At 49.3% G+C, this 11369-nt stretch overlaps 1 protein-coding gene across 2 annotated transcripts in view; it reads left to right on the top strand.

Moving 5' to 3' along the window:
- Positions 1 to 2290: 2290 nt before the first annotated feature.
- The window catches only part of TMEM255A (transmembrane protein 255A), a 28358-nt gene continuing 19279 nt past the window's right edge, over positions 2291 to 11369 (top strand). For both annotated transcript variants that reach the window (XM_062613356.1, XM_062613354.1), the window contains exons 1-3: positions 2291 to 2453; positions 6719 to 6861; positions 11083 to 11145. In XM_062613356.1, the coding sequence (XP_062469340.1) occupies positions 2396 to 2453; positions 6719 to 6861; positions 11083 to 11145 (264 nt within the window). In that variant the 5' untranslated portion in view covers positions 2291 to 2395. The remainder of the gene's footprint in view (positions 2454 to 6718; positions 6862 to 11082; positions 11146 to 11369) is intronic.

Here is an 11369-nt window from a genome sequence, read left to right as displayed (position 1 = left end):
GGTTCTCTGCCCCAGGGAGACCGTGTAGCTGTTAATAAACATTAGGAAATCTCTAGGGCTTTTGATGGCCACATGTATCTGTCAATATGTGCTTGTCAGTCACGGCGGGGCTGTGGTTAATGCTTGCAAGATCGCTTTTGCAGTGAAAGAGCAGTGCGAGGGGACAGGTCTATATTTATCCCTTTGGATTTAGAGCTAGGAGCACAGTATCGGCTTCCCTGACCCGGCTGTAAGCGCCAGTCACAGCTACCAAGACAAAATCCAGAGGGACACCTTGCTGGGACACCCTGCAGACAGGGTATCAGGTTTTCCCACATCAATGAATTACGGGCACGGGATGGTCATTAGGAGTACAGGGGTGTATGCTGAGTCCTGCTCCTGTCAGGGGCTGGCACGGTAGGAGTGCTGGGGAGAGGAGGGAATGGGGCACTGGTGTCGGGCCAGCCATGCTAAAACACAGCGGTGTGATGGCAGTGTGCAAGGACTGCCTGCCCCTGGCTGTGCCCCATGCAGCTCTCGAGGAACAGTGGGGCTTGTTTTACACCGTCTGTCCCAGCAGCACCATCCACCAGCTCATTCCCTCCGCACGTTTCCAATGGGGCCAGCAGCCCGTCCCTTCACAGGAGAGCCAGGCCCTATTAATGAAGGGAAAAGGCTGCCTTGCCCCTTGCTGGGGCTTTGCCCAGCGGCAAGGGGAACGTCTGTTTCCGGCTCCTGCAGGGCAGCACCGGGCTGTCCAAGCCAGCAAAGCACCATTCTCCTTTTCCTCTCCTGAGCATGGCTGAAAGCCGCTCGCCGGCTGTGCTAATAAATGGGCGCCGCGGGAAGGAAAGAGGTCTGGCAGCAGCCCCGGTCTGCGCCGAGTTGGCCGGGGCTGCCGCACGCCTGCGGCTGGGCATGCAGGCAGCGCTGGCTCGGCACCGGTGCCTACCGGCAGCCAGGCCCGCGGCAGGACGGGTGCAGGCAGCCGTGCTCACAGCCGTGCTCACAGCCAGGGTGGGGCGCCAGGGATGGAGACCTGCTGCCCAAAACCCGGGAGCTGGGATGGGGCACAGGGATTGAACATGGCCTGGGCCATCGCGGGGCAGCAGCAGCTCCCCAGGAGCACACGCACCCCATGGCAGTGGTTGTGCTGCCGCGCAGCCTGGCCCTGACACAGCGGAGAAGGGAGCTGACACCCGTCCCCTCCGTCACTGACATGGAGTGGGGGTGACCGAGCAGGAGGGGACTAGTGCCAGCCCCACACAGGCAGTGGTTGCAGGGCTCCTCTAGTTCATCCGAGGTAAATAACCACTGTTTTCTCTGGAGGTGACGTGTTCTTTGCCATTAATTGATCTGGGCATTTGTAACTTGCCTCTTGTGCTACTGTCAGTGCACACTTTCTTCTCTCCTGGGAGCAGCTGCCAATCAGCCTCCTGTCCAATAAAAGTGTGGGTTTTTTTAAAGCAGAGATAGGATTCATTTCTTTTAACTTGATGAAATATACTTTGGCTTGAAATAATTACATGATTTGCACTTAGCACCTCTCAGCCCAGGGCATTAAAGTGACTTATAAGCAATTATGAAGCCTGCTGAGAAGATGTTTTTATGCCCATTTTATAGATACGATACAGAAAACAGAGGCTGAGGGCCTGCCCTGGCCAGGGATGCAGGGATCCTGCAGGTGTCCTGGAAGTTCTGCGGCCATGGGACAGGGCACAGTCAGCAACAGGCGCCACCACCAGAGCAGGGATCACAGAGCCGTGTCGGTGGCTACCTGGGGCTGCCACCAGCACCGTAGGGATGACGAGGGACCCGGGAAGGATGGGGGACAGAGAGGTGCCAGGGAGGTGTTTGGGGAAGGACAGCGGCCTGAAGCGGCGGGGCTGGAGAGGGCCTGGGAGCTGCTGGGGTGCAAAGAATAAAGATGGGGAGAGGGCGGTGAGGGCCCCGGCCGGGCTGCGGAAAGGGTCCGTGGTCGGGAAGCTCCTGGGATGGGGCAGGGCCTCTACCCCTCTCCCAGAAAACACCCTCTGGGGCGCATCTCTCCGCTGCCTTCCAGAGGAACGGGACGGGCGCGCAGTGCTTTGGGAGGAAGGGCACGGAGCCAGGGTCCTTCCCGGTTATACACGAACCCGCCGCCGGGCGGTACGTACGGTACATACAGCGCGGTACCGTACACACAGTGCGGTAGGGTAGGGTAGGGTAGGGTAGGGTAGGGTAGGGTAGGGTAGGGTAGGGTAGGGTAGGGTAGGGTAGGGTAGGGTACGGGGCGGGGCGGGGCGGGGCGGTTCGGCCCGGCCCCCCAGCTCTCTCCGCTCCCACCCCAGCGCGCAGGCGCGGCGGAGCCGGTGCCGGGGCTCTGTCCGCCGCCGTGGCCCGTTGGGCTGCGGCGGGGAGCAGCGGTGGCGGCAGCATGCGGCAGTCCCTGACTCAGCAGCGCCCGGGCGGCGTTGCCCTGCCCGACTCTGTGGGTAAGTGCCGCGGGAGGCGGCGGCGGGAGGTCCCGCCGGGCCGGGAGGATGCTCCGCGCTGCGGGGCGGTGCGCGGGGGCCGGGGGCTCTGCGGCCATTTTGGGCGATGGGTCCCCGCGGACGCCGCCGTCGCATCAGACAGACCGGGACCCGACGCGCCCGACCTCGCCGCGGCCGGGCGCTGCCTGCCCCGGTTCCCTCCCCGCCCGACCCCGCCGCTGTTCGGGCGCTATTTCAGCCGCAGGGACACGGTCCGTATCTCCCCCTTCGAGGCCGCACCGCCCGGGTACGGGGCTGCGGCAGAGCTAGACCCCCGAGGGGCGCTGGCTGCCCGGGCTCCCCGCAGCATCCTTTGGAGCGGCTGCTCGCAGCGCTCCTGCACGGCGCTATTTAGGTCAGAGAGCCCCTCGCACCGCTCCGCGCCCGCTGCTAATTGCGGTTTCGCCACCTTCCACCCGCCCAAGCGGGAGATGAAACACCCAGACACCCGCAGCCCCCCCCGTGGTCTGCGGGCAGGCCCTGCATGGGACCGGAGGGTCGCATCTCGTACACTGTTGTAGCAGAGAAGTGGAACAGGAGGAGGAGAAGGGTTTGGAAGGGGAACGGCTCCGTGCCGGTTGCCCCCGGTTCTCCCAGGGTAAAAGTTAAAGCTGGCTTCCTGGTGCTATTTCGCACTTATTCTTTGCTCCTGGCTTCCCCCTCAAGAACAAGATGGAGAAGATGTTTCTGTGCCATCTTGTCTATTTTCTTCTGTTAATTAGGAGACAAAAAAAAGCAAGTAAATTGGGGGCAGTACAAGGATCTATATTGCAAACTTTTGAGGTAATCTGGAAAAAACTGCTACAATGTCGTTTCTAGATTGAGTTTATATATGGCAACCGTAATGAGAGGGTATTTCTGAGGCTTAAAATAAAAATGATCTTTCTGAAGCCTTTCCACATTCGGAGTGCCATTTTAGCAAAGAGAAATAGCCAGGCTACAAATAGCATTTGTGTCCTTGCACCTTCCTCACAGAGTTAAGCACAGTGTTTCAAATCAACTGTATGTATGCTGAGGTAAGCACAGCAAGTTTTGAATATCTAACTTGGATAAATCACAGAGAAAAAGCTGCTACTATCTCTTAAAAAGCAGAGATAGCAGAGCTGTTGTAGCTCCACTTCTGTGTGTAAATCTGTACCAAGTAGCAAAGAGGAAAATTATTTAATGGGAAATACTTTCAGCAGAAATTAATGTTGAGAGAGGGTTTTGCTAGGGCAGCCCATCAGCAGCTCTCACTGGAGATGCTGAGTATGAGTCCATCTATGTTGAAGCAGCTGCAGGCATCCCTACAGAAGTACAAAACAATTTTATCAATATACACCTAACAAAATGGGTTTTCAGAGAAAGAAAAAATGGAATTAGTGTCTCAGTACAGAGCTGAAGTGGAGGTAATCACATTATCTTCTGTTTCCCATCTCTCTCCAGTATTGCGGTAAAGGATCATGGTTGGTTTTGTCAGGACTTGGAATAAAAGCTTTTTTTAAGGAATACTGAAAAGCTTTTGGAAGTTTTCCGGGTGAAAACCTTTTGTTTCACTTCTGTACTGCATGTTGGTGTGTGCCAGTTGTGAGCTGGGAAACTATGTTGACATATAAGAGTGGAAAACATGGTGGTTCTGAAACAAGCTCAGAATCCGTAAGCAGCATTTCAAGCTGCTTCAACTCTCTTCCTGCAGAATTCAGTTACAAAATACTCTAGGTTTTGAGAAAAAAAATTTACACATTTTCAAGGTTTTTTCATTGTAACTTTATGAAGCATCCGTGATGAAAATGCAGGTTTGTATGTGTAAACTCCGCACCTGTGTACCCACAATGCTCTCTAAGCCCTGCTCTGCAGGATGGTTTTGCATAGCACACAAACATCTGCACACCCACACAGCCTAACCGTGAAGAGTTTAAGCTGTGTAAGGAACATATGGCTGGATTCATTTATCTTCTGCTCATTTGCCAGCCCAACTGTAGCCGTAACCGGGAGCTGGATACTCTACTATGTAAGCAAGACAGTTTTGTTCTTTCTCTCTTTTCAGAACTACTTCTATGTAAAAAGTAGCAGGTTTTTTCTCCAGTTTCTAAAGTTTTGTTGAGCTAAACCTTTGGCCCCAGGTACTTTGGAATTTTAAGATGTTTAAGTGGCGCTTGCATTTAAATTATTACATTGGAACTGGAGTGTGGCACAAACTGTAGTATTTGGGAGGCAATACATACAGAATGGCCGGATATATTGGTGAATTTTGAAGGCTTTAGAGGGCCAGAGTTTATATTATTAACTTATTTAGCATATTTAGGAGAATAAAAAAATTAACCTATTAACCCCAATGCAACCTGCGGCAAACAGTTGGGTACCTCTAAAAAATGGCATGAAAAGGTAAGGATCACTGCTTAAAGATCCTGTCTGGATCTTAGGGTTCTCTAGAAGTTAGTTAATTTCATTTTGTTAGAGATTAGCAAATTCATTCTATTTCACTCCAGTCAGTCTAGCTATTCACTCCTGATAAGGACTAGCACAGTTGCCAGGCTCCTTGCTGTTAGACCCAGCGATGTCCCAGTGGCACAGTCACACCAGAAGGTTTGTGGGTGGAGAGCTTTCCATCCAGAGACACTGGTCTGTCAAAAAGGATGTTGCTTTTCTTTATAAAACTCTCTGGCTATTAATCTCCGCGATTTGGCCTTTTAAATCCCAAATTTAGAACTTGTCTGTGATTTCAAGCTCAGCTGGGTGTGGGTGAAATGATCCAGCCCTGTGCCCATGGCAGCTGTGCCAGCTCAGAGCATGGGATGGAGAAGGGAGAGGTCCTCTGCTAGCAGCATGGCTGGACTGGGTGTGGAGGAGCCGGGAGCTGCTGTGCTTTTCCCTGGGGAGAGCTGTCCCTGCAGAGGAAGGGAGATAACTTGTACCGGTGTGTGTGTCCTTATGGCTGCATCTGTATAGCTGTTAAGGTATCTCTCTAGCTGTGCCCTAGATGTGCACAGACCCTAAAGAAGGGCCTGTGGGCACATCTTCAAGACAGAAAACTGCCCAGCAAGGCCTGGTGTGCTCCTTTCCCTGGAGAATTTTCTCAAGGGGGTTGTGCTCAGCTTGGCCGAGTCTTTCCTCCCAGCCTTTATGCAGCTGACTTACCTCACCACATAAAGGCTTGGCTGGACACCTCAGATGGGGGTTTCCAACATGGTTTGTTTCAGAGAACACACTCAGTGATGGTGGAAGCAGCTCCTTGCTCTTGGGCAACATCCCTGCCCTTCTCTGAAACACTCTGAGAAGGCCTGGTAGCATGCACATCACTTGGGAGCCTCATGGGTGGGAAATACCTTTGTCTGTTCCTGGCGTGCATTGCAGATCCCCAGGCTGCAGGGATGGGATGCAGGGTGGCCCAGCAGCCCACAGGGAGCGTGGCAGGGGACCTGTGATCTGTTACCCTGCCAGCCACTCCTGCAGATGACGGGTTATATCTACATAATGTATGAAATATAATCAAAAGGATTGTTCTGCAAAGTGATGTAAAGACGGCAGAGCACACGCTGAACAAACATGCCTAAAGATGTTGCTGAGTGTAACGGCGCAGCCAGCTTGCCTCTTAGCTGATGGAATCACTATTTTATACTTATGCTCATTTGGGAGATCTATAAATATATAAAAGAAAAAAAATCATAATCAGGCAGCTGTAGATGAGTTTTACTAATCCACAAATCCATTATTCAAGCATCTAAAAATACCTGGGTCCTTGCTGAAAGTAGAGGATGATACTACAGGAGAGGGAGAAGTGGCTGTTACTGGTGATGGCTCATTTACATGGGAAATTGTGGATGCAATATAATTACAGCCAAGATTTCCCCCTTAATTCAAGTGGTGTACAGTGCGGCTATTAACTTTGATGTAAGTAGACAGATCAGAAAATACAGAAGTGCCTCATGGTAATATTTCTCATCAGCTCAATTGCCTCAGGCCAGAGGGGCTGGGGGGCCCTTATGTATCCAAATGAGCTTTGCAGAGTTACAGTTCTTAAAGCTCTCCTCATCAACGTCAGAGCAATGATAAGTAAATGTGAATTCAGATGCCCTAGTAACGCTTGATAAAGTGTGTTAGTGAAGGTGAAAAGTGACAGCCAAACCCAAAAATATTCTCAAGAAAGAAAATTCACCACAATGTGGTTGGCGGTGGGAGGACAAAATGACGGTACCGTGACTGTCCCCAGATGGAATCAGCAAATTTTGTTGTGTGTGTGTTTTTAGGGTCGTTCAATAGAAGAAAAAGAAATTCCCTCTACGTAACTGTGACTCTCCTCATTGTGTCAGTATTAATTCTAACGGTGGGCCTAGCTGCTACAACAAGAACCCAAAATGTGACTGTTGGAGGTTATTACCCAGGGGTTATTGTAAGTATAGAACTCCTAGGTAGGTCTAGAAAACTTATTGCCTACAAAGTCCCTTGTAATGCTGCAAGTGTTTTAAAGGGTGATCTTGTCCTGAATATTGTGCTCAGCTACTTCATTGCCATTTGATTTATTTGTTTTATTATTTTGCACCTACTGCTCATTCCCATGCAAAAATCCCAGCCAAGTGGCAGCCTTCTCTGAGTTTAGATAATAACATGCTTTTGAGCTGTGAGACAGATCAATAGGTCTTATGCCAGTCAAAGCAACCTTAGAACTTCTTTGTTTTTACACATCACGTTAACCCCAGGTAGAAGTAAGGCAAAGAAGGACCATAGGTGCCAAGAACAGCTGAGATACCAGGTCTTGAAATACTGTTCACGTGGACTCGTGGTCATAAAGTTCACTTGCAGAAGTGTTTAATCTGGAGTCCCTGAGTGAGAAGCACGTTAGCGTAGCTGTGGCAGCTTGCCAGGCGAGCATGCACATCAAAGCAGGTAGCACATCAATTTCTTCTCTTTTGCCAATGGTAAAGGACAGTCCTGTAGCTTCAAATAGCTTAATTTAGAGAAGACCACTGGTGCCCAGCTTTCTCGACAGCAGATATGTAACCTCCTGCAGAAGCATAAGGGGCAAGTACATCGTGCCTCTCCCTGCATGAGGAGAGGTCTAACACAAGCTGGAAAGCAAGTCCTGGTCTGTTCCCATCTGAGACATGCTCAAAAAGAAGCACAAGAAGACTGAGCTGCAGAATTAGGTGTCTTGGTAGGTGGAGTGTACCTGCACCCCCCCAGCCAGAGGCTCCTGGTGTAACAGCTGAGCAGTGCTATGCATTCAGGTTTGGAGACTTAAAGCCAGTCCAGATGACTAGGTAGATACTTGTTCTTGCCTTGTTACAGTTTGATTTATTTGCCATACATTGCTGATCTCGGGGAGGTTTATACTTCTCTGTGGATAAGCTCTTCTATGACTGAAGAAAGTCCCTTTACAGCCATTAATGTGGAATGTTGTTACAGACTGTGTTGGGTCTCCTTGGTGGTTTCTGTCTTGTCTCAGTAACTCCTGCATTTAGTCCTGATCTTTTTTAAAGAGAAGTATAGAAGGGAGGTGTTAAGAAAGGTGACAGGATGGCTTCAAACTCTCCACACTTAGCCTACGCTCTGTCAGCCTGAATTGAACCTCGTGCTTCAGAGCAGGCCCTGCAGACTGACGCAGATGGGTAGAGCCTGTTGTTCCCATCTCCTTGACATCTCCTGTGCTATTTATGCTCCAGGAGCATCAGCAACCCTTATGCTTTTGTGAGACTCAGTCTACTCAAGGAATTAATGGATTCCTAGACTTGGGAAGGGTGTTGAGTTACTTTATTCAGAGGCACCCTTGACAGTTTGTGTTTGTCACCAAATTCCCCCTCATTAATCTTCTGTATAGAAATGCGTGACGACCTCACTTGTCTCCCTGCACAGGAGAACGTTTCAGTGTGCTGCTGGATGCTTCAGCAGGTGCTTAAAATAGCTGGTGTTTCGTAACAAGCTGGGATTTCTCCCTTTACTGTGGAGAAAGGGCTTGCTGTGGTGCAGGAGTACTTGGTGAGTTGTCCTCGAGCAGAGGCCTTCCACAGCCCTGAAGAAGCAGCTCATTGCAGGTCTTGTCATCCAGAACTTGACACAAATGTGAGGCCTGTGTGCGTCTCCATCAGGGATTTCTCTACCCTGAGTACCTTGCATTGGTAAGGAATAGAGCAGAAGTCTCTTCATGTGCTGGGTGACTTCTCACTGCGTGGACCAGATCCATGGATGGGATCATCTCATGGGACATTGGAAGTCTCATCAGTGCTATGCCTAACACACCAGTCTTTCCTCCTTTCACTTGTGCAAACACCTCTTGTGCAAGGAGACGTGCAAAGAAGTGGCTGGCTGATGAGGGGTTTAGCTTCCCAGGCCTCTGCTCCCAAGGAGGGACAGAACAAGGCACTGAAGAATTCCCTGCCTCAGTGGCATTTTGTTTGGTTGTGGCTTTGTGGGGGTTTGTTGGATATTTTTTCCCCAGACAGCGCAATTCCTCATTGACACAACCAGAGGCTGCAGTAACCTGTTCTGTAGCCAGGCTGCCTTCACCCTCCTCCATGGTCACCAACACCTTCACAACTACGTCTGTGAACACCCTGGCTGTGCCTCTGTATGAAATACCCTCGCCCATGGCTGGATATCTGACCTGGGCCTGGGAAGCCCAGAGTAACAGTGATGCTCAGCAGACAGAAGTAACAACCAGGTGCAGAGGGCAAGCACCCTTGTGGAAGCTGACATACATGTGTTGTCTCCAGGTTATACCAGCTTCCAGCATCTGTGTGAATGATTGACCTTTCTTAGGCTTTGACTGGTAAAACTCTGTAACAGCTCCTTGTCAAGCATGCTGGCTTGGGGCTTTACTCTGGAAAAGCACATTCATTTTGTGTCCTGTCCTTTCAGACAAACATCCCAGGGAATCATATCACCATCAATAAGTGATGCAATGTGTGCAGATTACTGAGATTTCTTTGTGCCATCCATAGAAGAATTAGTGGTTTTCATATTAATGCAATGAAAATTCCCATTAATTAATGAGAAATCCACTGATTTATTTGGTCCTCACCTGTTGTATGTACAGACTTGCTCTAATTTTTTCTTTTTGGATTATCTTTAGTATTTCACCTTTGGGGTGAAATTAACACTATTAAATGTGTCAGATCAAGCTCAAAGGGCACAGAACGTTTTTCTTCTTGAGCAAAGTAAAAAGCCAAGAAGCACTAGCAGATCAGTTTGGGGAGGTTCAGCAGGGCCCCTGGCTCTACCCTGCCTACCTGCTGCCCCAGTGTTAAGCAGCACCCGCCTTTGTTGCTGTGCTTTCTGCCATGGTAGTTTGTCTCTGATGTGGGGACAGCAGTCTCCAAGAGCTCAGAGTGGAAGGCAGGCAGCCAGGAAGCTTTAAGCCCTGCCATTTGAGCCAGCAGCCCTAGCAGCCCACAGCACTGCACCAAATGTTTCTGGGCTTAAGCAGAGTGGGTGAAGATTTAAGCCCAAATTTTCATCGCTTTTGTGTCTGCTAATCTCTGCACGTGCCTCGGCTTGTTAGTATTGGATTTATTAAACCGTTGGTTTCTATTCTTGGATCTTAAAATACGGATTCCAGGTTAGTTGACTCATTCTTGAATCACTGCAGCTTGTCTCACGCCTTATTCTGCTTCCTGAGGAGTTAGCCAGTTATTTGGCGTTCTCACCCAGCTCTTCACTGCTTCCCTAGCTTATTGACTAGATTTTTATCTCCTTCATACAACCACTCCAACTATAGGACTTTTCTGGCATTTTTCATTTTGCCATCTCTTAGAAGTGGAGTAGGATATGCTCGACACCAATCAAAGACCTTTCTCAGTGTGACGCAGAAGTACTTCTGCATCGCCCCCCATAGTCCATGATTCCTGATTGACATCCCTGTTTCTGGCCTGGCTGAGGTCTGCTCTGTCCTAGAAACTTCTGTTTAGTGTAGCTAAATAGGTTAAGGCTATGGAGAAAGGAGGGGGGAAATTGCACTCCTGGCTGACTTCACTGAACTGAAATAAGAGGAGTGTTTTCAGTTATGGCAGCAGGAAAAGATGCTTTTGCTGGAGTAACTTATTCTGTTGGCTGGGCTGGCAGGAGCTTTTCTGGTAGAAGACCCTGGTTGATGCATCCCCACCCCTGGAAAAGAGGGAAGAGTAGAAGAAGGCAGAAAACTGCTAAATCATCCCAAGTATAATCCTCCCGTATTCCATGCTTCCCATCTAGAAACTCTCTGAGTTGAAAACTTAGTTGATTGCTCACACCCTTGGTGAGGTTAAAAAAGCCTGGTCCTTCAATCACTAGTGATGTGGTCCTGCTAGGTTTGTATCTGGAGGCTCCTGAGCATTCATAGGGCTGTTCCAAGACAGCAAAGCATATCCTCATCCATCAGCCATTTCTCAGCATCACTGGGAAGGGGATAGAATTCAGAGCTCATCCTTTTGGTTTCTGCATGTGCTTTTAGTGTCATATAAGGGATACACTTGATAGTTCCTACTAGTGAGAGACTTCACTGATTCCTTGCTGAAGAATGAGTGCTCACACGTCCCCAGTATGTTCTTTTGCTGCTTCTGGATTTAGTTGTGTTCTGTCTGTATGTAAAATATGTTGTCTATTCTCCTGATCTAAATGCTAACAATATGTTGTTTTTCAGCTTGGTTTTGGGTCGTTTCTTGGAATAATTGGATCAAACTTGATAGAAAACAAAAGGCAAATGGTAAGTTCATTATAAAATCTTCTTTTTTAACAAACAGCTCAAATTCTGCATCTAAAGAGTTTTACTGGTTTTCCTGTACTCTTCCAGGGTAGTGTTGCTTATCTGTTGAGAGCTAGAGATGGTTTCTAGCAGGCCAGGAGACCAAGGCTGTTAACCTTGATATTTTTAAATGAAAATAAAGAGAAAAGCTGAAGGAAGCACGAAGTGACTTTACACAGTCTCAT

The sequence above is a fragment of the Pezoporus occidentalis genome, unplaced genomic scaffold (genome assembly GCF_034315485.1).
Source record: "Pezoporus occidentalis ecotype Australia unplaced genomic scaffold, CSIRO_AGI_Poc_V1 ctg165, whole genome shotgun sequence".
In the NCBI taxonomy this organism is placed as follows: domain Eukaryota; kingdom Metazoa; phylum Chordata; class Aves; order Psittaciformes; family Psittacidae; genus Pezoporus; species Pezoporus occidentalis.
Note: the sequence above shows the minus strand (reverse complement) of the source record. Positions and strands in the feature narration are given on the sequence as shown.